This window comes from Seriola aureovittata, chromosome 22, assembly GCF_021018895.1.
Source record: "Seriola aureovittata isolate HTS-2021-v1 ecotype China chromosome 22, ASM2101889v1, whole genome shotgun sequence".
NCBI lineage: Eukaryota > Metazoa > Chordata > Actinopteri > Carangiformes > Carangidae > Seriola > Seriola aureovittata.
The window spans coordinates 14,092,803-14,118,642 of NC_079385.1; the positions used below are offsets into that span (position 1 = coordinate 14,092,803).

Below are 25,840 nucleotides of genomic sequence, written 5' to 3' on the forward strand. Positions count from 1 at the left end.
TGCTTTTTTTCCCGCTGAGAGAATGCACAGCACATAATGAATGCATAAAGTAATACTTGAATTGAGGTTCGAACCTGTGTGCCAGGTTCGACCACAGGGCTTCTTAAATAGCTTGGACAAATAAGTGGGCACACCCTGTTCTCTATAACTTTTGGCTATTTATGCATTTTCTTTTTACCCTCCAGGTATTCAAAATTTGTTTTGTTTGGATGTGGCGATAAAAGGAAATCCCATTGCTTGCCAATTTTTAAATTGCCAGCCCACTGTGTTCTTTCATTTTCTTTTAGTGTGGGGTATGGCTCTGACATGATGTGTCACCTACCGCAGTCTTTTTTGATTTTTTTTGTTCACTTTCAAACAGCTAAGTGAATTAAATCTGCTGCAGTTTTAAAACATGCCCTCGGGCCAGGTTTCACTTCAGTGGTACCAAATGGCTTTGTCTTTTATACTTGTGAATTACTGCACATGTGTATGTGCATGCACATACACACTCATGCGCTTGTGTGTATGCGTATTTTGCCTTTTTCTCTTTTTCTGTCCACTGTGTCGACACAATCCCAACGTTTATGAGATTACCAGAGCCCATTTGTGTTCCGGCGGGAGCCATCTTGGCTCGGAGGAGGCCTCCGCTGGGAACCATCTGGGCTCTACTCAAAGCAGTTTCCACTCCGCCTCCCCTGTCTTCTCCACATTGTGACCAAAGCTATTTATTTAAAAGGGAGGGGGGAACTCAAATTACACTTGTGAGTATTCATCAAACTCTGATCATGCTCCTGAGCTCTGCGGTGGCACTGTTTCTACACGCAAAGTAAGTGACGTTGGAGCTGATAGTCACTGGTTGCAATAATTCCTAAAGTGAGGATATTTTTCATAATTAAATAATCAATTGATTATTTCATTGACTAACCATTTAATCAATATATAACAAATGCTGATAACAACTTAACTGAAATAAGCATCCTATATAAAGTCCGAAAGGCTGTAACTTAGTCTGCTCACAATGCAGAACAGCAGAACAATTGATGCCAGTAATATTAGAAACAATATATAAGCATAAATGAAACAAATAGTTAAAAACAATCTAAAAGCAGATAGAGAAAGTGACATATGCTCATTATTGGCAGTGATTGCCCACTGGATAAACGAGCTGTCATCTGTCCATTTTCCAGATCTTTACTGTTATTAAGTGCGACAGTATTACTCTGTAATCTTGCCATGGATTTAAAGCCTCTTCAAGCTGATCTTATTCTCCTAGTGGAAAATTGGGCCTCCGCTCTCTTTTTATAAATTAATTTGTCCTTCTTAATTTCACATTTGACCTCCCTATTAGCTTCTTTCATCTTCTCCCTGCTGCCCGGTGAAATGCCAGTTTCTTTTTATTTAATGATGCTATCAAGGTCTTGGTCACCCATGGTTTATAATTCACAGATGTTATTGACTTAAGTGTGAGTATCACTCTCTGTCCATGAGGATAAATGTAACTGGCGACATGATTAGTTTTATGTTGATTGACTCATTGGTTATGTTGAATCATCGACTTGTAGTTTGTCTGTTCTTGCTACATCTGATTTGTTATTGTGGCATCTAATTATAGCTAATGTGCACAGTTCAGTAATACTTACAAAAATCTGCATATTAGTATTTTTTTAACATTTGGATTTATTCTAATGGCCCTAGAAGACATTATTGGTATTCAGAAAATGTGCAGATAAGCTGGATGTTTGTGCCTATGAATTGGCAATTATCATCTCTGCTAGGGGCGTACAACAAGTCCTTTCACTGTGTTTTTCAGAAGTTGGCGTGTCCATTTAAGTCTGTTGACCTTGCTGCGGCATCATTCAGGTCATGTAATTTTACATGTACTCTATTATATTATTGACATTACTTTGGAAGCCCTATTTGCAATTATTAATGCTGTATGCAGTAATGTTGCCCCTCTAGTCACAGTGCGCTGTTGTCAGTAGCAGGCAAATTTTTCTTCCATAAGGCTGGCAGTATGTGGTAAATGAAGTTTCCTCTATCAGTGGTCTGGGAAAGAAAACAGACTAATTTGCTCTATTATGATGGAAAGAGTGCGGGACCACATATCTGTGTTGCGAGTAATTTCACTTAAACATTTCCCTCCTCTCAGCATATCTTTGCCGCTCGTTCTCTTGTCATCTCTCGATGTTGTGAAAGCATGACTGATCTGACTTCTCCTGCTGAGTGATTTTTTTTTCCCCACTTGCTTGTGACATACATCACATTTGTGTAGTTGCTACATGAATAGCTACAGAATTATATTTTCCTCGAGCAAACCTTTGGGTATACAGGAATAAGTGTCGACAGAATATCTTCTGTCAAGATAAGTTCCTGCAACCAAACTGAAATCTTTGGAATGATTTGAAGCAGGCTGTTGAGCTATGATCCCACCTCTTACTGACACGACTTGTCTTTGAGTTTGTGGCATAAACTACTGCATTTTTTTAGGTAATTAATGATTGTTAGAGCTCCCCTTCTCTGTAAAGGGCTGATCAAACTAAAAATTTGTATCCAGCCGGCTTCCATTCATTCTACAAAGGCAGCTAGAGTTCCCTTTGTATTTCCCTCTCTGTTTTTGCAGTAATAATAAACAGTTTTTGGTTTGGGAGCTCTCAGTGTGCAAACTAATTCTAGTTTATTTTTGCATTAAATTTTATAACACCTAGTGGAACAGATTCTAGTCCAGAAGAAGGCCAGCGGCTGCACCGGTCAGAGTGAACTTCTAGTTTCTATTTTTCCTCCAAATTGGAATTTTTCCCTGTGAAGAGTTGTTTTTAGTTGTCAGTGCTGTTTTATTTTTGTTTTGCATTTGTTGCCTCAGTGGTAGTTGGTAACAGTTAAGTTGGTTCTAGCCATTCTAGCCTTTTTCCAGCACTCGCCCACTTCCCCATTTGACATTTGGGTGCTCGGAGGACCAGTGATGCTCTAATAGCCTGGTTATGTAACTGCTTCTGCACTTAGAGACAAAGAGAGATAAAATGGGGTGAGTATCCGAGATAGCAGAGAAGAAGAGAGTCAGAGGATGCAGATTACACAGAAGCAGATGAGGTATGAGTGAGCTTAGATTGTATCATGTTCAGGACCTTGGAGAGTACAACAGTGTCCTAGATGCTCTTTGTCTTTTATGGAGCCTTTACAGTACTTTTTTTTTTTTTTTTTTTACTGTGCCAGAGGCTAGTACAGTGATTGTTACATGGTTATTGTTTAATAGAAAACAGCTACTTTTGTGCATGACAGAAATTGTGAGGCACAATTTAACTTTTAATAATAACAGTTGTTTTTTCTTTGAGCCACTGTTACATTGATGCACCACTGTAAGAAAGTGTTGTTACTGTTATTGTACATGCCTTTTAGCCATTTTCATGGACTGCTGATTGCTTGATCCAAATAGAAACTGCTTCCAGAAAGTGGAAATATATGTATGTCACTGCTATATGCGTAGGTTGTCAATTTTGTGCTTAATAATAGAACAGATTATGCGTTCATTAATAAAAGCTTTTAACTTTAGCTGAGAACAAGGCAGAGCAGTTTACAAACTTAATTCCCCTCAGATTTCCCTTGTGGCTGCAGGGCTAAGCAGCCTGAGTCTTAATCGCTTGACTTCTCACTATCTCTTCAACACACCTGCCCTCTCACTTTTTTCGCTGACTGAGGCTTTAGAGTAGGATAAAATCGATTGATTTTTTTTTTTCTTCCTTTCCCCGGTCGTCCATCACTTATGAAACAAAACGTAATGAATAGATAATTAGCCTGAATAGGCAGAATTTGGTTACAGTCCATCATGGCCAATGTTGTAAGATCTTTCCTACTTTGTCAGCAGGGTTAGCTATTTCAGTGCCCTCATTTGTTAACTTAAAGGAATTGCATCTTAGCTGTCACTAATTGCAAATGATTCACATTGCAAAAAAGTAGATGACAATATTTTGAGTGTTAATTAGGTTGAAGTGCAAACGCTGCACTTATTCAAAACCACTCATACTGTTTGTGCAGTCTCTGATTTCTACACTTAAGAATTGTATTATTTGCAAAAAGACACAGAAGTTGCATCTATTGAACGCTGACAGTGGTGCTTAATTAAGAATGTCAAGGACAAGTTAGCCTCAGTGTGCACTAGGACAAGAGGCCTCTACAGGGTTTTTGTGTGTGCCAAGACCAAAGACCACTTATATGGTATTGTCCATACCATAGGAATGAAACAGGATCTCTGTGTGCATACCACCTAATCAGCAGAGAGCCCACAAGTGTCCATTAATGATTCTACTTAAGAGCAGTGGTGACTCCGCAGAGGACCCCCTCAGCTTCATTGCTGTAACGGAATCTCAAACCTCTTGGATACAGAACATTAACCACCCTCTTTTTTCCTCTCCTCTGTTCTTCTGTTCCAGGTTGAAGTTGAAGTGGAGAGCATGGACAAAGCAGGGAACTTCATTGGCTGGCTGCACATCGAGGGTGTGAATCTGTCAGTAGCGCTGGTAGAAAACGCTCTGTCCAAGGTCCACTTTACAGCAGAGCGCAGTGCCTACTACAAAACGCTGGTCTCAGCTGAGGAGGGATGCCGGCAGAGGAAAGAAAAGGTAGGCCCCGTACAGACACTGCAAGATTAAACTATCGTATTAAACTATCAAAGTGATGACTTCTCCCAAATGACATAAAACTGTCTCCATAAAGCTTCCAAGTGGTGAAAGAAGCACCTGAATCTATTTTAAGGAAGACTTGAATAGCCAGCATGACACCTACAGTAGTTTAGTGTTGTTTAAATTTAGTTAGAGCTCAAGATACATTTGTCTTCGAAGTATCATTGAGCAAAGGCCATGGTGTCATGTTTCTCAGGTGCTATATAGAAAAACTGTCTGGTATCACAGCAACCATCAGCCTGGGATACCACATGAGGATTTACTTTGTTGGCTTTCACATCCCAGATCTATGGTTTTCCAGGTCTGGCTGCCTGTGGATATATTTTAGAGTGTGCTAAGGCTTTACTTTGTTCTCTGGCTCTGGTCGGGTTATGGTCCATTCCATGCAAGCTACACAACCAGCCAGCTTTCCCTTCAACCTTCAACATCAGTACTTGTTAGCAGTTCATTAGTAGAAATAAAGATGCAGTCACATAAAAAGTTGTTTATGCTAATAAGAGAACACAAACACATTCTTTCAGAGCTTGGCAACCAGATGCTTCTTTTGGCAACACCCACCTTTCCTCTCAAAAGCAGCTCTACTATTCTCTTGTAAACTTGCACACACTGCCCTTGTCAAAGGCAAAGCCCATCCCCCCTACCAGCCCGACAGCCAACGAGGACAGGTGGTGCCATGACCTTTGGCTTCCATCAATATAAAAATTAGATTTTTTTTTTTTATCACACCAGGAAGTGCATATCCATGAAAAATATGAAGGTAGAGAAGGACACATCAGCCTATCCAGCATTACACCTCTTTGAGAAATACTAAAGTCTATCTGGCTACATGCATCATAAAATTGCCTAAAATGTTTTATCAACATGCAGCGAGTACCTCTAGTTACAGCTACAGTATTGTGAAAATGCTCCCTCTGGGGCTGAGAATAGCCACATATTTGCCGTTATCATTGAAGCTTTCTTTCCTCAATGGGAGTCCTTTGATGGATGGAGGCCTCTCTCACACTGATCCCGATCTCACCCTGCATTTTCATTATGGCTCCACGAGTCACCCCTGCCAGATGCATGAAGTGCCCAGCCAGCTGTCATCCTTGTCCTCTTTCTCTCCATCTCTGTTACTTATTTCTTTTACCGTCTCTCCCTCTCTTGAACTCTTTCTCTTCCACTTAATTCTACCTATTTAGGTCCTTTAGGAGTCACAGATGCCTCTTCTCTTAAATAAATGTGATTTATTGTTGGAGCCCAGAAGGGGCTGTATTCTTTTTCCCTCCCCTGAATTTATCAAGTTCAGTCAGTGCGGTCCTACTTGTCTTTCTTGATCTCTTGGCCTTCTTCTTTTTCATACAAATACTCTCCACCTGTGTCTTCCTATTCTCAAAACATTGAAAGAGAGAGTGATGCGCAGGTGAATCTTTGTCTGGAGAAATCTTGCCAGCGATGTGAGCACACTGACCCTGCCATCTTAAATTTAACTCCAGCAAGAAGCCACATTCCTGACACCTCTGATGACAATTTCACTACCGGTTTCCAACCCTCTTTGCAGCGTTGAGACAGATTGACTTTCACCACAAGGTTTTGACTTGAGCTAACCTGAGTGCGGACAGGGCCGAGAGGAAAGACGGCAGAATTGGGCCTGAGTCGAGCAGACAGACAGTGATTATGTTTGATGTTAGTTTGCCACAGGCACCAGTGCACAGATCAACCACAGCCTGATTTGTTTGTGTGTGTATGTATGTGTGTGTATGTGTGTGTGTGTATGTGTGTGTGTGTGTGTGTGTGTGTTTGTGTGTGTGTGTGTGTGTGTGTGTGTGTGTGTGTGTTTGTGTGTTTGTGTGTGTGTGTGTGTGTGTGTGTGTGTGTGTGTGTGTGTGTGTGTGTGTGGTGGAGAGGGTGTTGTGTTAATAGAGCACAGGGCAGTTAGTTGTATGTGTGTGTGAATGCATACTATGCAACTTGAAGGCAGATGAGGTGGGACTTGGTGTTCTAATTAACCCGTAGAGACCATCTCAAGAATAGCTGAGAGCTGGGCATTTTTTTTCTGTCTTTCTCTTTTGAAGTCGTGGCTGGTCTTTGTCTGTGTGTAGGCTGAAGCTAGGTAGGGCAGATTGCATCTCCTCCCCATCTCCCTCCCTCTCTTCCTCTTTTCTCATTGCCCTCTCTTTATTGTCCCTACGGCTGTGGATATGGAAGACATCAGTGGTACTGCTGTGTCAGGCGTCCCCACAAGGAAGCAAGGTTGTTGTAATGAAGCGCACTCAGAAGATGTGTGTACATACACACACACACACTCATTAAAGAAAACTTTGCGTTGGTGGTCCAACCGGGACCCAGGACAACAAGGGGGATTGAGGCTTGCTGCAGTAGCATCCTGAACCAAAACTGCTTAGTTCGAGTGACTTAAGTGAATATGAGTTTTTGCTACAATGAGACCAATGGGACAAAGTGATTGTGTTCTAAATGAAGCATTTCAAAGGGTTTGAAGAAGAGCCTTTTCTGGAGCTCAGCATATTTTGATCTTGTGTATCAGCATCTCTTGGAACTGTCCTCACAGCAGACCTAATTCTCCACACATGCAGAAGACTCAAGTTGTAGGCCTGGGCACATTCCTAATTCTGTTCCCCATTATGTTTATTTATGGCTAAGCTATTGTTTACATAAATCTCTCTAAAGCGTGTCGCCCTGTCAGAACCCATTGTCATGCTTTCAATGTTAACATTTACATGATTCAGCTAGAAGACAGACCCAGGACACTGTATAAACTTAGTTCATGTTGTTTTAACAATGATTCGGTTGTTGCCAAGCAATGCTCATGCCCTCTTCTTAAATCTCTTGCCTGGTTTTGCAAAGCATTCTTGTATATATATTTGGATTCTCCTAGGGGTAGAAAAACTAATTCTTGCTTACCAGGCATCTCTGTAAACAAGACTCGTTGCAAAAACACTGCGTTTTGTCATTGTAATATGAGACGGCTCATTGCAGCTATTCACACAGTATGATGTTCCAGTATTCCCATGCTGCAGCTGAGAGAAATAAATTTGACAAGATAGTAGGAGTGGACTGGGAGCAGAGATTTCGACTATAGAGACACTGGCTGCATTTTTTATTTAAGTTCACCTAAGGTGTGGTTTGTCAATATTTGATTGTGCCTCAAGGGACTTTTTTTAAAACTCAGAAACAAAAAATGAAATGAAATACTCTGAAATGAAGAGTAGGGGTAATGAAAAGGAATCAGTTTCCCCCAGAAGCTCTTGGTTCTTCTTTGCAAGTCAGAGCTTTGAAACATCCTCCAATGTTGAGTGCTTTTTGGTAATGTCTTCTCTGTTGATAATAAGAAATTAATGACTAACAGCTATATTTTGTATGTTAAGGAAAAGACCCACAGAATTTTTTTTCGGAAGAAAAGTGCATTCTCACATATTTATAATGCCTCAATTGGTAGACAAATTAGATTTTCTTTTCTTTTCAACATTAATTCGACATGCTTGATCTACACTGGATCAAAGTGCATATTATTGAAAGTGAAGTTGTTTTGAATCAAGTGGGCATTTGATATAACTCCTTGTAGATTTTGAGATATAGCCATTTCTGTACTATAATACATTTAATCCTTAGTCATGTAAACAGACACTTTATTCATATTGAAAGATAGCAATACTACTTAAAATGTCACTAAGGTCTGAGCAAAGTAAACACTTGTAAAGAAAAAGCAACAGATTAGGAATTTCAGAGTTCAGAAAATGATAAACTATTGTTGTAGAGGTGTTTCTTGGGGGGGAAATAGTCCACTCTTGTGACTAACAACATTATTATAATAAACAATATTAAGAAAAACTTGTGACGCAGCCTCATACTTGGACTGCTTTGAACAATTTTAATGAATTGGATGGTTTAGCTCCGCTAGTACTGTAAGTGCTGTAAAGGAAAAGCTCAAATTCCGCTGTGGAACATTAATGGGTGAAGGCATACATCTGCTTGAAAGAAAAGCAACCTAATAACTGTAAGCTAGCCAAGGAAGGAAACATGCTAGTAATTGGAGTGGCCTAATTATGAAGAGGTGAATCAACAATCAGCCCTCAATAATAACCAGTGTGCTTTCTGTTGAGCAAGGGGTTTTTTGCTGTAATTACCCAACCTTGAAGGAGATTACCACACTCCAATGGGTCTCAGAGTGGAGAGAGGAAGATGGAAAAGAGAGGGAGTGGAGAAAGAGAACAAAAGAGGATATGACAACCCCTGTTAAAGATATTTCATGTCACGGGACTCTCCCTCTTTCATCACCGCCCGCCCCTTTCCTTCAATTCTGCTCAGCCCTCTTCACAAGCCAGTCTTTCTTTTAATCTCTTCAGTGTTCTCACATCCTTATGCTTACTCTCGTCACTTGTTCCCCCTCTCTTTTTTTCTGTCCTCCTTCAACTAATCATCTTGGAATCCCTTCCTATTAATCGGATTAATGTCTTTTCAGATGCCCTGTGTCATGCCCTTGTTCCCCTTAGCTGCTTTACAGTTTTTGGATTGTGCCTAACGGTTCCTTCCTTGGCCTGCTCTTTGGCCACAGTGAGTCAGACACCTGCATCACTTGCATTCTTTTTTGAGGGAAAAAATCCCTCGGAAGTATAAACCCAGGGACCGGTGCTGCCGGTTCTTATACTTCACCCGTCCATCAACGCCACTTGTCAAAGTACTTGAAGCAGCATCGTTTTGACATTGAGCTTGGTGATGTGTCCTTGGCGGAGCCTGATGGAAGTACATAATCTTGTTTTAGCTATCTGTTTTTTTGGTTGGAATCCAGAGATGCAAGTCCAGCCACTGCCACTTCGCCAAAGGGCCTGTACACAAGTATACATTAACACATGGCTCAGACCGACCATTTTTGTACTGCGAAGCAATTCACAGTGCTTTGATTTGCTGTGATTGTCTGACTAGCATTGTAATCACGTCTCATTATATCAGTATGTTGCAATTTCTGCCCCTTTATTTCACTTCAGTTGCCTCTGGCTCAGTCTCTCAAGGGTCAAGTGGCTTGCCTTTCAAGGCAAACATCTAACCAGAAATCCCCACGCCACTCGCTATTTATGTATGATTTTTTATTGTTTTCAAGGTTTGTAAAAAGCAACATCTCCCTGTCCTCTCATATAAGCTGTGTCTTCTCAGCAGTCAGCACATCACACACCTGGCTAAGCAGGAACATGCTGTGGATGAATCAAGATAATTGGGCTTTTAGCAAAGCTAATAGGCTTGTGTCTCTTAGTTCAGGCTGGAGAAAGTTTACCTCCAGAGGACTGGTTTCACTCTCAAGGATTAGCTATGGTCCGCATTCTGTCCAGTTACAATTATAGGATTTTTATGAAAGTCTACATGGTATTGTATATTTTACCTGGAGCCATTTACATTCAGTAAATTTAAAGGAAACACATGATTTGTCCAATAAGGGACCATTTTCTGATATGTGTGTGGCATGCTGATTCTCAGCCCTCTGTAAATAGTCTATGTAGAATTACATACAGGCAGCCCTGTTTGGTTTCCATGGATGACGGTCTCTTTTCTATTAATACCATGCTCAGTGCTTCCTTAAGCCCCGAAGCCATTGAAACGCTTTCAGGGTTGCAATCTTCTCCTCTCTCTTTTCCCATTTTTCTTGGCCTCTCATAGTGAAATAACCTGTGGCAGTCATCAGGCAATATCATGGAAAAATGCTGGGGATTAATATTAAAGTAGCTCATCTATGGAGGCTTCAAGCTAAATAACAAAATAAATTTGACTCATTCTGTTTCTGAGTCTGCCCAGTGTTTCTCCAATTTAGGTCTGTTTTAGCCAAATCCCCTTGCTGCTCCTGCAAATTATCTCCTGCTCAGCCATTTTGGTTTTAGTCCCTGGCTGGAGATTTGTGGTGAAAATGAAATCATTACTGTTATTACTTTTCTCACCCAAATAGCATTGGGCCTTATGAAGAAGTGAGCCTTTATGACATTCAGGGGCACACAGGGTGATTGCACCTGTATTACCGTGCCAGTCATCCCTCTCTTCTATGTTTCGCATCTATTGCTTACTGCTGTCATTGTTGCCTTATGATTTAACAAATGGAAGATGTATGGTGTTGAGACAGGAACAGTGACCATGACATGGCCAATCACAGAGAGTGATATTCAATTAATGACTGGGCTAGATACCTGTCCAGTCCATTTGACAGGAAACATGAGTGAAGGCTGAGGAAACCGCCTCTTGTGCCTGGATGAAAATGAAATGCGCTAGGTTTCTTTGATTATGAATTATGACTAAAGACTTGATTTCTTACCACATGGATTTCCATTTGTTTGAAATTGTTCTGACTTCTTGCCTTCTTTGTGTACAAACCACTTTCCCCTGTAAATTAAAACGGGATAATGAGATAATAGAAAAGCATTACTTAATACAGTCTAATATATCTTTGCAGCTTTGGTATATTCTCAGGGTCAAAAGCATGCACAGGTTGTTTGCATTTCATCAATTGCTTTTTGGAACAGTTTCAGAACAGTCGGTTGTGAGGCTTTGAATGGGTGAACTCTAGATAAAAAAGAAAGGCACTTTGTCTAGTTATATAGTGCCAACTCTAGCAAATTCCCTCATCTTAATTTAATAAACTTGGACTTCTGCCAACACTGGTTTTGAGGTTTACTTTTCCTTTTTTTTTTTTTTGGTCTGTCCGTCTTTTTCCTCTAGTGAAGAGGACTGAAATATAAGCTGTAGACTCTAAGCAAACACATATTGCCTGCATCCTTCAGACCATGCATTATGCAGGTGTTGTATTTAAAACTGCTGATACAATGTAACTAATGTCACAACACCCAACAGTTATCCAGACATGTTATGTACCTGTAAATGACAGGGTTGAATAATACAGCAAATGTTAAACTTTCTGTATCTACTCCAGTCTTTATGAGTCTATTGACATGCTTTACTTGATAGTTTAAAGAGCATATTAATATTAATGTGTCAGCTGTGTGCAGAGGTCTTCTCAAATACCAGAAAACTAGTGCGAGAATAAAATGGTGTCAGTGGCAGCATTTTTCTCAGCCATCTGAAAGATGGAGGGTCAGGAGAATCATTATGTCACCAGCGATTTGCATTTTTTTGCCCTTTAGGAGATGAGTTGCTAAAACTGCGCCAAAAGTCACCGTACATCCCCTCACCCATGGGCAATCTATTGATGCTAGTCTTGCTCGTGTTTCGAATATATCATCCACAGTGTTACACAGTGCAGTACAGCAGCAACCACTAGTCAAATGAGCACTAACCTCCTTGCCTCATTAGAACACAATGTTTTAACTGTGAGTAGGATAGTACAGTTCGATGACTCATGGTGCAGCAGTCCTCAGCCTACTGTGCTCAAATCACCCTATTTTTAGGTATTCACCAGAGTACCACTACTATGATGATGATTATCTGATTCATCTGATGATGAAATAGCTTCAGAAACCAGAGCACAATACAGCGCAATGCCTCTGCAGCACAAGCTAACTAACAGCATGCTCAGAAAATATCTGTTGCAATCTAATGAATATGCCTCAAGCACCTGAACTTTTTTTTGCTGCACTGTGATACCACAGCAGGGTTATTAGTTTGCAGTGGTTAAATAAAGTACAGCATAATAGCTAGATAAGTTTTTATTAATCAATATGGATGTCATATAATTTGCAAAATTCATAGCTGAATAATGATTTTGGCAGTGTTTAATTAAAATTAAATCACAAGCCAGTAAATTTAAAATCAGCTGGGATTAAGAGGAGCTTGCTAGTACTGAGCAATGCTATATGAAACAGAAGAATAATATTAAAGCTCTTGTGATAGCCTATTAGCAGATTTCAGATCAGTGGCTCAGGGGACCCTGTCCCATGCTGGAAATCATCAACATACTCGGTGAGAGAACGTTTGGCCCCATTGCCAGCATGTCAATACACAAGCAAGATGAAGGTTGCAGGGTTTGTTGGCAAGTGTGAGAGGACAGCGGGCTCACAGCAAGGGGACATTATTGCCTGCAGGGTGGCCACAATGGGAGAGGTGACCCGTGTGAGACCTCACATCTCTGGAAAAGATGGAGCGCACTGTACACTTCGTTATATACCTCAAACTCCCAGAAATTCTTCAGTTTGCGTGTCTGCATAGTGTCTTCATATGTGTACAATATGTGTGTATCGGCATGTGGCCGCATATCATTTTCCTTTCTGTTTGTTTACTATGCCGTAATGTTTGTTTGCCTGTTTGCGTGTGTGAATTTACCCCAGCCTGCGTCTTTTTTCTCAGCACTGTGTGCACAAAATGAACCACCTACCACACAAAAGCAAAGAGCTGACGGAGGCTTTTTCATATGGCTAAAAGATTACATAATATGATTCTCAGTGCACTGTGTACACATCTGCACACACACAAACTTGGTTGCAGATGGAGGGAGGCGCCACACGTGCACGCACCATACTCTCACTGTCTGTTTCCTGCTTACTCAAACACACTTTGAGCATGTGCAGACCGACAGTGCAGACACAGACATACACAAGCACACACTCTCCGGGGACACCCCCCCCCCCAACTGTAGACGGCAAGCTGGACCCTCAGTGCCCTGAGGCAGAGAGACAGAAAGACAGAGAAAGAGATCAGTGGACCCAGTGATGTGTGTGTTATTTACACCCCAACCCCCAGTTTTCTCTCTGTCTGTCTTCATCCTCCTTTTCCCCAGTTCCAAGCTGCAAATTCAGCAGTCTGTCAGCTCCACTCGCAGTCTTGTGAATAAACATGCAAACATTCTTTCCATCTTTATCTTTATCTGCATGGCACACACAGGCGGTCACCAGCAAAGTGGCACATACAAACAAGTTTTGATGAGGAAGACTCTAAAAACTATAAGACGCACTCAATGAAGCGAGTCCGTCTCAGCAGTCTCACCTTCTGCATGCTGAATTATACATTTATATGAGATGCAGGATTACACGCTGACTTTGAAAATGTCATCTGAAAAATGCATCTGGCCACAAGGACATCAGGACAATCCTGAGGAACAGACACTCTCAGATGAAATATTCTACTTGATGAAGCATATAAACAGGAAGTAGGCCTTTTTGTTTAGTGCAGCATTTTCTCTGTCCATGTACTTTGTGTACTTGCATTGCTTTGCCATTGCAGCAATGTGCATATGGTCCTCACTGTCCATGTGTCATCGTTTTGTGTGCTCTTTTACTTGCATTTGTGTGCATGTTTATTGTTATGTATATGATCCTGTGCATGTGTTTTTATATGCATTCGTCTGTATGTCCTTGGCCTTGTGCTTTCCCTTCTCCAGTCATGCACAGGATTCTTGCGGGCTCTTAGCAGAGGTCCTCAGGGGCAGGTTTGCGGCTGCCTCTGGTTCATCAGTGCAGAAATAACTCAGGCAGTCCCTCTAACCCACACCCCCCACCCTACTGCATACCCCCCTCCCACCCCTTCACTGTGCTCTTGGGATGAAGGGCTGAGGCCATGGGAGGAGAGAGGCCTGTAAAGAGTGAAAAGAGGTGAAATGCTGGCAGAGAACATGATGTGATATGACATAGTGCGTTGCATTATGGCTGATTAACACATGCTCAGCTACGCCACCCGCAATAGAAAAACACAAACCTCCAGGTCTGCCCGTCTGCCTTTCTCCGTCCCCCCTGCCTCTTGTATCTTGGGGCTTCCCTCCTTTTTTTTTTTTTCTCTCCTCCTCTGCCCCAATTTCTCCCCCATCTATGCTGATGAAAGTGAGTGTGAAGGACATGCAATGACTGGAGTTGTGCTAGCGGATTATTTGTTCTCCTTTTTTTTCTGCTTTGTCCCTCCTGGGACACTGTAAGGAGACACTTTTCCACTTGGTTTGCTGAGGACTGGTTGTGGCTGACTTTCCTACCTCCACAAGAACAAGTGCCTGGAATACAGGCAGCAAGCCTTGAATTTTAACACAGGCATATTTGACCTCAGACTGCAGAGCTTTGATTAGTCAATTGCAGCAAAGGTTATTACCTTGAGCAGCGGCCATTAATTGATGCAGCATTATGGGTGTTTACTTAAATGCTGTCATTGCCTTGTACAAATTTATTTGAAACCACTTATCCTTGGAAGTCTTCTCTTTGGAATACCCTTTTTAAATGTCTATTTAAAGGCAATTTTTCCCTGTTTATCATTTTAATAAGTCATCTAGTCAACAATGGCTTTAAATACTTTTAAAGCTTTAAAGAATTTGATCGGTCAGATTACTCGCATGAGCTTGTATTGGTGACATTCCTGTGTCCTTGCAGCGATTTGTACAGACATTCTTGCTAAGATGTATTGACCACACCATTCATGTGAACATCCATTACGGGTAGAAGCAGCAATGACATTTTCCCCCGCAGATAACTGACATTTATGTATTTTTGGAGTCATCAAGCAGATGCTGTGAAAACATTAAGTCCCCCCCTTTCTTCCCTGCTTCAGGTGTCCTCTCTAATCGTCCTTGTTTAATCAGGGAAAGAAGGAAAACAGTGTGGCCTATCTGCGTTTGCACTAAAAATAAGACACGTAAGTTATAGTCATTTACACACACTTTGACATTTTTTAGGGCCCCTGCTCCAAGCCACACTTAACTGCATTTAATATGGGTCGGCAGTGAAATACCCCTCCCTTACTTTTCCCCTCCCTGCTTCCCTTGCTTTTCTCTGCTGTCTAATGAAATGCTAAATATTTGTTTCTTGAGGGCACCATTTAAATGCGCTCTCTGCTGGTTAGGATCTTCAAACCTTTCACCATTTAATGAGTTGCGGTTTTATTAGTTGCAAGGCATTAAGATCAGACCCTATTGACTTTTCGTTGTCACCTAAAAGGGCTTTGACATGAGCTTGTTGTATTTGACATCTCTGACCTTCCTGGATATGTATTATTATAATGATTATTATTGTTGCTGCTGCTGCTGTGGTTACTGCAATAAACACAGGTTCTTCTAGCCTTGCCTAGGTTGAGGCAGATCAGGCCACTGTACTTGTAGACAGAATGGGAACCTTATAGCCCGTGTGGATGCTAACGCCTCATCAGTTCTCTTTATTACCTGCTCAGAGACACAGAGTCTTCTACACATTGGCAGACCAGTCTTGGTTGAGCAGCCAGTTCCGCTCCTAAATGCATTTGCTTATTCTTTCTCTCTATTTGCCTTATGACAGCTCCCCCACAGCCTTTCATTCTTCCTCTTTTCTCTCACTTTTCCCCTCCTCAACTCCTCCACTGTTCTTGCCATTCATTTGCTCTTGCCTCAGTACCTGCAGAATTTCATCCCCATCTCTCTTTTCCCATCATCTCGTCTTTAATTCAAACTCTCTCTTTCTGCCTCCCTTATTCCCTTCCTCCTCTTTACACTTTCCCAGTCTAAGCCCTGAATTAGGCATTCAGTTTATTATTCTGCCCTTACCTCACATGCTCTCTAATGCTTTCTCACTGTGAAGAAAATGCAAAGTGCATTGATTCATTGATGCAATTTTTTCTCCTTCTGTCCTCTGGTCTTTCTAAAGGCACTTGTTCAAAGTGCAATTTCTTACAAGAGCTCCCAAAAAGAAGTTTGGGTCCCTGCAGTTTCTCTCAATGAGACACCTTTTCCTCCAGCTCATTTGTCTTAGAATTGGATCTTTGATAAAGCAGACACTGAAGTGCTCACTGGGTAACTGTGGCAAGCTACTGTATGTGACCGTACATTCTTGTGTTTTGTGGTTTTCTGTATTGTTTGTGTGTCATGCTCTTCCAGCACAGGGATGATATGAGCCACATTTCTGCCAACTATAGAGGGCCATACCTGTCAGCTCAAGTTTTATCTGTGAGGCTCATATTTTTTTGTCTTTAGTGGCCTCTCACAGTCATGAAATAAAAATCTCAGGGATCGTCACACTGTCCAGTAAAATAAAATATGTTCTTGTGACCCCATTTAAGTTATAAAATGCCAGTGCACTGCAGATTGTCATTGCTGGTTTGTGGTAAGGCATTCAGCATGTTTTTCTAAACCTTAAGAAAATGCTAGCCCTTAATAGAAAATTGATGGGTCCTTTTTCATGGGCTGTCAACCTTGGGGTACGGTGACATGCGGGAAGAGGAACAGATGGATGAAAACAATGAAGCAGGGAGCGGTGTGAGATTTGAAGAATTGCTGTATTGCTCTGAGGATTGACAGACTGGATTGTTTGTGAGTTATGCTGTCATGGTTGATGATCATTGTATTCAGAGGGACAGCTAGCATAATCGTTTCATTTGCATTCCCCTTCCACAGATAGATAAAATAAGTGTTTGGAATTTCTGACAAATTGTTTTTATTCACCAAATATCAACACTTTTACACCAAAAGCAGGTGAGAGCATGTATATTGCCATTTAAGGCAAGGTGGATACATGTGTGTGCATTTGTCTTTGACTGACCATTAGAGGTGTGGCTAGCCTATTCCTTCTCATCAGTCAAACTAAGAGGAAGTGGAAGTTTCTATTAACAGGGCGGATAAGGTATATGAAATAACTGTTCCTCTGTTGGCTCTTTTTGACCAACATGACAGTTTTTTTTTTTTTATGTGAAAAAAAATCAGATTTGAGAGAATTTTTGATGAATTCTTAAGCATGCCATTGTAATTTAGGTCAGTCCACTTTTACTCTGCTCAGTCTCCTGGCTGGCTAGCCTGCAGAAAACACTCTAAATCTAGAGAATGGGACCACTCTGCTAGTTTTGGGACTGTGTTTTTGTGCATTTTACAGAGTCGCTCTCTTCCTCCCTCTCTCTCTCATGCCTCAGGGAGAGACAGTTACATAAACAGGCTCTCGTCATCTCTGCGTTTCCGATTCCTGCACTTGTACTAGTCTCCCTTCAGCCCCCTACCTTTCTTTTTCTCTGTTTGTTCCCCATTTCCCACATATTTTGTCTTTTTTACCTGCCTCTCCTGCTTATTTCTGCTACTTTCCTCTGTGTCAGTATCGGTCTCACCAAAGCATTTTGCATGATCCAGTGTGTTTGACACAGCATTTGACTATGCAATTGTTTAGTAAATTGACACTTCAGCAAAAAATCTATAAAAAAATCTATATAAACAATAAATACCAAATTGACAATAAAAAAAAAAAAAAAGACAAAAACATATTCTGAATAAATGCCCAGAGCTGATATAACTGTTTTGATTTAATACTGTTGTCACATTATTAGTTTGCATTTGTGCTCTGGCTCAGGTAGATGCTGATACAACCTTAGTCCCACCTACAAAGATGCCGATTAGCTGAGCTGTTCCTCAAACTGGGAAAGAAACTATTCACAAGTGCAACACCAGACCTTTGAATCATGTTACAAATTGTGAGATGTGGGAAGCGATTCAGAGACATCAAGGGGCTTTACCTCTGATGTGATAATATTGCCATCTTTTTCTCCCCTTAGTCCTCCCCACCTCCTCCTCCTCTGGTTCCCTCTTTTCCTTCCAGTTCTCCCTCCTTTTTTCGCTTTCCATCGCTGTTTCTCACCATGACCAGATCCATATTAACCTCTCTGTCACTCTCTGCCACTCTCTGCTATCCTGCATCTCTCCCGTTCCCTTAATCCCCACCAGCTCTGCCTCCCTCCCTCCATGGCTCCCTCCCTCTCATACCTCTATTATTTTTTTCTCTTTTTAAATGAAGAGAGGAGAGGGAGTGGAAAGTGTGATCAGCAGTCCTCCACGGATAAAGAGAGCGAAGGAGAGATACCACCCCCTCGAAAAGTCGTCATGGCAACACTGTGGCAACCTGGGACAGACTAGTCTGTTAATTAAAAAGTTGATTAATTGCCTTTTAATTGCGTACTTATACATTGTAACATTGAGGTAGTCCTATTTCTTAATCACTCTACTTTATACCAGCTCTTTTCTTTTCCCTTTCTATTCCTCTCATATAATTTCCAGTGATCAGACAGAGTGTGTGCTCTCACGGACAGTAATCCACTTCTGTTGATAAACATACAGTATGTTATAGAGGAAGTATGAAAGCAACAACAGAGAGCAAAAGCGACAGGGGGTGGGCTAAAATTCTGTGCATTCATTCTTAATTTCAGCCCACTTTTATCCTGCATGCTGTTTAGCCAGGTGGGCGTGTTTGCAGAGAGACAGAACTTCACCCATTCGGCATCAAGGTCATAAGAAAGGCTGGAATCAACACAGAACAGAGCAAACAAAAGGGACAGTGAGAATGGGGATGTCATCTGGCAGATCACACATACAAATGCAAAATCAGTGGAGTACAAATAAACAAACGTAGTAATCAAACACAAATCAAGCAAACCTCTGAATAAGGGTCCCTCTGTACAGCCCCTCATCTCTCCTTGTAGCAGCACCTCATTTTTTATCAAGGTTATCATGATACACAATCAGACAAAGTGTTTGTCTTGGCTAGCACTTAATTATTTTTGCCTCTCTGCCTCTTTTCTGTCTCTTTTTTTCTGCCTCCCCGTCTATGCCATTTGAAGATTGAGTATCTGTATCATGTGCCCTTGCAGCTGGTGGGCTTTTAATTGCATCCTTATTCCCCAGCACTGCTTTTGTTTTGCTCTGACGACATCTTGCTTGGCTTGATCATCTTTTAATGACCACAGATAGACACACTCAATACTTCGGTAAAAAAAAAAAACACCCACTTGAAATAAGGCTCCATATGCAGGAGTGACTGTCTCCAGGGACAGTGTGTGTGTGCGTGTTTGTGCGATGGCTGGTTCATTCTCTCAGCCGTCTGCTTTTCCATACCACCTGAGCAGGGTGGTGCCCATGAGGACGGTGGAACAGGTGTAGGTTTGTGTGTGCACGTATCTCCCCGATTACATATGCACCCACATGTCCTGTTTCCATGGTAACACCATGCCCCCCCCCCCCCCACACACACACACACACACACACACACACACACACCACCACCAATCTCTGTCAGGTGTAAGTTAGTGCTTGTTGCTAATAGTACTAGTGTCAGCGGGCCGACAGACCTGCTCCCACCCCCTACCCCAACACACATGTCTAAGTGGATCAATTTCTGTCAATTTAAAAAGTGTAACAAGTTGCCACCATGATAGCCTCAGGTCGTGTTCAAGCCCTTGACTGTTGTGTGTGTGTGTGTGTGTGTGTGCGTGTGTCTGCGTGTGCGTCAGCAATAAGGGGGGTCATATTCGCCGTGTAAGCCGGGGTTGAGTAGCCTCGCCGCCTGCCTGCCGCCTCTTTGATGGGAGAACATCTGTTGGCTGTGATATGAAGCTAGGAAGTAACTCTTTCTCTCTCCCTCTCCCTCACTCCTTCGCTTGCTCTCCCATTTCTGTTATGAATTCCCCAGCTGCTCGGCTCCCTCCCTTCACCTAAAAACCCTGTCCTGCGCCACCTGTGCAGTTTTAATGCATAATTTATCTGCTAAGTAACCACATCCGAGAGACTCATCCCTCCATCCGTCTCCTGCTCTCCCCCTCTCCCCTCAGTGTGGTTTGGCTTGGGACATGGAAGTGGACACCTATTTTCTAATATTCTTATTTAAGCAGATTAGGATTGATTGGGTTCCACTGGTGGTCAGTGTAGCCAAGTGTAGAAATCCACACTCCCTGTAGCCTCAGCTTGAACCTAGATCTGTCTTAGGCCTCTATCTCTGTGCCTGTAATGGATCAACCCTGTTTATTTGAATTCAGTAGAATATTTTAGAATACTATAATACTGTTTTTTTACTCTTAGTACAAAACCTGTGCAGATTTTTCAGAACGCTGCAGCGACTATCTTGGCAGCAGACCAAGAAACTATATAACCTCTATTTTGACCTCTCTCCATTGGCAAGCAGTCAAATATGCGATTGATTTACAGATTTTATTGATCACTGTTGAAGCTCAGCTAGAGGCGCTGTCTCAAATCCTCAGACTTGGTCTCTCTCTTTTAAAACATGTCAGAAACCTACCTAGAGTTCAGCATTGTTTTTTCTTAGTGAAGAATTCTCCAAAGAAAACTATAAATTGTTGTCTTATTTTTTCTGTCTGCTTATAAAGTTGATTGTAAATCTGAGTGCTATTCAAATATGCATAGTTTATATGGATAAAATTTGTTATGAGAAAGAAATGCTCAGTGTGTTTGATGCGCTAAACCAGTTGCCTCTGTATCAAACATGATATAATGGTGTTGTGTGATTTCAGTTTTTACAGCTTGTCAAATAGGCCTGTGTGCAGCTGACATGTTTTGTTACCGTGTCCACGTGTGTGGCCTTGCAGGCCCATAAGCAGTCATATTGTATTAGTCCACTGTGGCAGGAATGATGTTGCTAGGACATTGTAGCTCAACCTGGACCAATTCTTCCCAAGGCCACAACTGTGCGTTTGCACACATATATGTACTTTTCCTAGAATGGATGTTTTATGATGCAAGGCTGCCATGCATTATATCTGAATATGAGGATGACAAGGAAGCGTGTTCCTTGTTCGGTAAATCTGTTTTGTTTTTTTTCTCACTACCACTGCTGCCCCTATTAGTTGTCCCACCACGACAAGGTGAGCTATCCAGGTTAATGTGCCATCAATAACCCTTCTTAACCTTGGAGGCAAGTCTTTTAGGGGTTAGTCAGTTGCATTGGGTTAATGTCTTTTCTCTTTAGTATACAAGGCACCCTGACACCTGTCACTGAACTCACTGTCCATTCAAGATCGGTGAACACGGTTTTTTACTTACTCCATCTGAATTGGAGGTTGTCAAAAAAACGGAAGTGGCCGTGGGCCTGTTATGTCACATACAGTACATTGTGATCGTTGCACCATATGAACTCTATAACAGTCGATAAATCAAAGTGAGGGACCCAGATAGCCCGCCTGTCAGTCAGTCAACCTGTGTTGAACCTTTATCAGTTCCCAGGATTTACCAGCCTCTTGTCACATCAGTTACTGGCATTGAGTCATAAATGTTTGAAAAGCCAGAGTTATAAAAGGATAATTTGCACTGAGCAACAAACAAGAGGAAAGAGTGGCAATTTTGACCACTTTGTGTTTTTATTTAAATGGCCACATGGAGAATATTCCCTCATAACACTGCACTCAGTAAATCAGCACTACCTGGATTTATATATATGGTCATTCATCAGCCATTAACTTTTCATCTGTTAATCAAGGGTGTCATATCATTGTCATCATCTTTTTATTATAACAACGAAATAACGAGCTGCTCCACTCAATTGGTCCTAGAATAAATTTTTTATTGTTGTTTCCTGTTTATACAATCCATGAGTTGGGTTTTGTTTTTGTGGTTGGTGTTTATTGCTTGAGAACTCTTTGGCCCTGATAGGGGAGCACTTACTGTTATGTTTCTTAGTTTTGTTTGGCTGCAATAAAAGGATTAAGTAACCTCCTGCCTAAGTAACCTGCTTCCCACCTCAAACATGGAGAGGGATGTTTGGTGTCAGGTCCCATGTCTCAGCTATGATGTGGCAGAATGCCTCTCAATGAAGCAATTGTCCATCTCGTTGATCATTCTCCGCCTCTAATGGCTTAGTCAATACAGACAACATCATGGAGCAACAGGAAATCCAGGGTCGTCCACCTCTCTACCACCTCAACCTTTCCCAATCATTAATGTGACACCAATGCAGATTTCTAATGAGCTCTCTCTCTCACTTTGTATGCCAATCAAATTCTTTTCTAGAGCTTATTGTAATCTGCAAGGAAAATGTTTGTACATCATATCATGGAGTAAATTCTGAATGCTAAAAAAAAAGGAAATGCAGCGTATTAAGACAGCACTATTTGGTGAGATTTTAGCATTACAATGTGTTTTCATTTTTATATTTATCCTTTACTGCCTCTCCAGCACTCGCTTTTGATATCATCTCTTGTTTTGTTGTATGAGTAAAGCTCACCCACCTAACATCTAAACAGGATAAAATTAATCATAAGTAAAATGGTCCCTTCTATTCTTATGTGTAGCTTAGAGCCTTTTGATGTGAGCTTGTATAAAAAAAAATTTAAAAAAAAGTGTGCGAGGAAAGACCAAAAGAGAAAAACGTGCCCTCGATTGAATTAATGAACCATTCTCTCTAAAGGGGATTCATCAGGGATATAATAGGGGCTAAATTGATTTACAAAGTGATCTCTTATGAATAACAGGCTCCTATTGATTTCAATTGTTCTCCAAGTGTGATTGGGTAATAAATGAACAATGGAACTATGTAAGTTCCCATGTAAGACAACAGAGCACTCTGCAGTATCTTGCTCGTATCACTCTGTGCTTCAGCTAGTCTGTGACAGCTGCATTGTTTCAGACCTACACAAGTTTGTCACGGGTTGCGAGGGCAGAGCAACCTTGTCCACTGAGGTGTGTTTGAATCAGAGTGCAGCGACATATGCGTACTGCATCTGTCAAGTGCTTTATATGTGTGTGCAGTGTGTGAAGACAGGTTAATGAGGAATTGTGAAGATGGATTGTAGTTAGAATAGTCCTCATGATGTTCTTTTCAAGGAGCACTGAGTGTGTCATGCTAATCATAAAAGGGGTGTAATGTAATCATGGAATAAAAATAAAACATGCTTTTTCAAATCATAGAAAACCTTTTTAGAGATTCAGATAAAAACAGCTCGTATGTAAATCTGGATTTTGAGTATTGGAGGTATGAGTCTGTTTAGTTTTAACAGTTGAAAGTTTACACCAACCCCTTGTGTTAATTTGTATTTGTGTTTGTGTGGCCTACTTAACTGACAAATTTCGGCACTTGCCTATTAACAAAGTGCACTTTAGGTAGCAATGGCGATTTTTGGTCTCAACAGACCATACACACACCACAAGAATTGACACACTGCCACCTTTAATCAGTGTTCAGACCAGCCCTCACCCCGTCGTTCTGGCACTTCGTGTGGGTTCAGTCATCCATCTGTCTGTGTATTCATCCACCTGTGCTTGTATGTGTGAATCTATGAATGTAGCACCATTGCCTAGGCTCTCTAGGCTGCAGCGCTCTTCATCAAATTAGAAATATTCAGAAAAATCAGCACTAAGCTAATCAGCGGACCACTTAACTCCCTGAAGCAGAGCTGCACTTACCAACTGCTGAAGAGCTACTCTTCCATCAGCAAGGTAGCTGGTGTGCCAGGCTGCGAAATTAAGACTCACCACCAGTAAATTGCTGCAACAATTTGGCTATAACCAGGTATTTCTTCAGGGCCAGGCATTTTGCTTCCAGGTTTCACTTGGCACTTAAAGACACCAATTTGGCTGCTAAAATTCAACTGTCTTAGAGATTTTGCCACAATTTCTATGAAAATAAAATATATTTCCATTGTTAATTGATCAATTTATATTGGAATATTAAATTATATTAAATATATATAAAAAATTTGATGATAAATGTGATAAATGTGATGTGTAGCCAGAGAAAAGAATCAGGGGGATAGAAGATTAAGAGAATGAAAGGTAGAGAAGAGAAAAAAAAACTGATTTTGTAAATGGATTTGGGAACAAGCCTAATCCCTACCACACATGCTTGAGCACTTCTGTCAGCCTTTTTCATGTGGGTTGTGATAGTCACCATGTGCAGCAATACAGCAACCCTGCCCCATCTTCACATTACCCCACTGGACTCACTTGTCACTCACTTGGCTCTAAGTGTGTTTTGTCATTGAGGAGCTGTGAAGGTCAGCCTAACCTGCCATCTCTCTGTTTGGCCCCCATTATTAGGACTTGTTGTCCTTTCAGCCCGAGCTTAATGGCCTGCCGCTTTTTTCCTTTTCCCCATCTTTCTATCTCTCTCCTCTCTTCCCCTCTCTCTCTCACGCGCGCTCTCTCTCATTGTCTCTGGCAGCTTAGTGGCTCTAGCGTCTGGCTGCAGTTGCAGAGCAGCAGCAGAAGCAGCAGTCACATACCTGCATTCAAGTGGAACAAACAGGATGGTTGGCTGCTCACGGAAGGTCATCAGCCCTGGGCACAGCCTGTGTATGTGTGTGTGTCTGTGTGTACATTTATTTGTACTTTAAAAAGAGATTAGACTATAGTGTTTCTAATAGTGCACTCAGAGACAAATGGCAAATCCAGTGTTCAACTTGCTGTAATCACACTGACCACTGAAGTCTTTTAGAAGGTCTTGGCCACAAATAACCAAAAGACAATCGAAAATTATGGAGGTCTCCTCTGATACCGTTTGTCTGAAATGTGTCTGTGTGAGTTATAGCTTACACTCAGTCATTACCATTAAATATTTACCACTACAACTATTTCAACAATTTTTTTTACCAGACTTTCTCCTGTCTACACAAAGCTCACGTTTCACTCACACAATATGTGCGTAAAAATGACCCACAGAATATTTTTATGCTCCAAGTCCATGTCTTTCCATTTTACATCCCTGCAGTGATTGCATGTTTGGCACTGAGCACTGTCAAAATCTTGGTGATCTACACTCAATGCTGTGCTTAAACGCATCCTGTTGAGACGTACATGAAGCTCTGAATCTGCTGCTACTGCTCCGCTAGCGTGCTGCTAATGTTACGCCTCCTGTGTAGACACGGTGTTAGCCATATTTCACACATGTAGCTTCAAAGAGAGAAGAGGCAGCAGTCATTTTCAGTGGAAACCTGCCACACAAGATGGTAAAATGTTAGAAGTGCGAAAAAGCACGCTGGTCAACAACTCAGATGAAACAATAACCCTTATGTTAGTTGCCACAGAGAACAAATACACAGCAGCTTATAACTGCCCATCTGCCAAGTCAGAACTCAATATGTACATAACATGTTGAGAGCAAAATGGACGTTTGCATTGTCCTCAAAAAACCCAGATTGAATGAGAGGCAAGACACTGTCTAATCTGCACCTGTTTGCCTCTTTCTGTCTTTTCATTGACTTTATATGTATTTGTACATCCACTATATTTGAATTAAGTAGCTTTGGTTTGTTTAGTTTGTGTAAAGGTTCATAGAGAACTTTCACTGGACAAATCTTTGTACCTGTCTCTTGTTGCTGTGACACCCGTACTCAACACAAAGCTGGAGGTCAACAGGAGGCCTTGTGGCTGTGCTTGGTCACCAATCCCACCATAAACCAACCCACTTGTTACCACCCTAAAGGTGCCACAGTGATGGCCACCAGGCTAATGAATGGTGACACTCTAATCTTTGTCATCCCTAAGTGGTGCTGCAGGTTTGATTAAAAGCCAAGCCATGTCAGCTCATTGCAATGTGGAAAGCACGCTTGTTACCCCACAATGT

General features: G+C 41.5%; 1 protein-coding gene across 1 annotated transcript in view; it reads left to right on the forward strand.

The window, feature by feature from the left end:
• Positions 1-25,840, forward strand: part of snd1 (staphylococcal nuclease and tudor domain containing 1) — a 170,756-nt gene that overhangs the window by 102,576 nt on the left and 42,340 nt on the right. Inside the window, exon 17 of the mRNA XM_056367694.1 lies at positions 4,407-4,595. Within this exon, the coding sequence (XP_056223669.1) occupies positions 4,407-4,595 (189 nt within the window). The remainder of the gene's footprint in view (positions 1-4,406; positions 4,596-25,840) is intronic.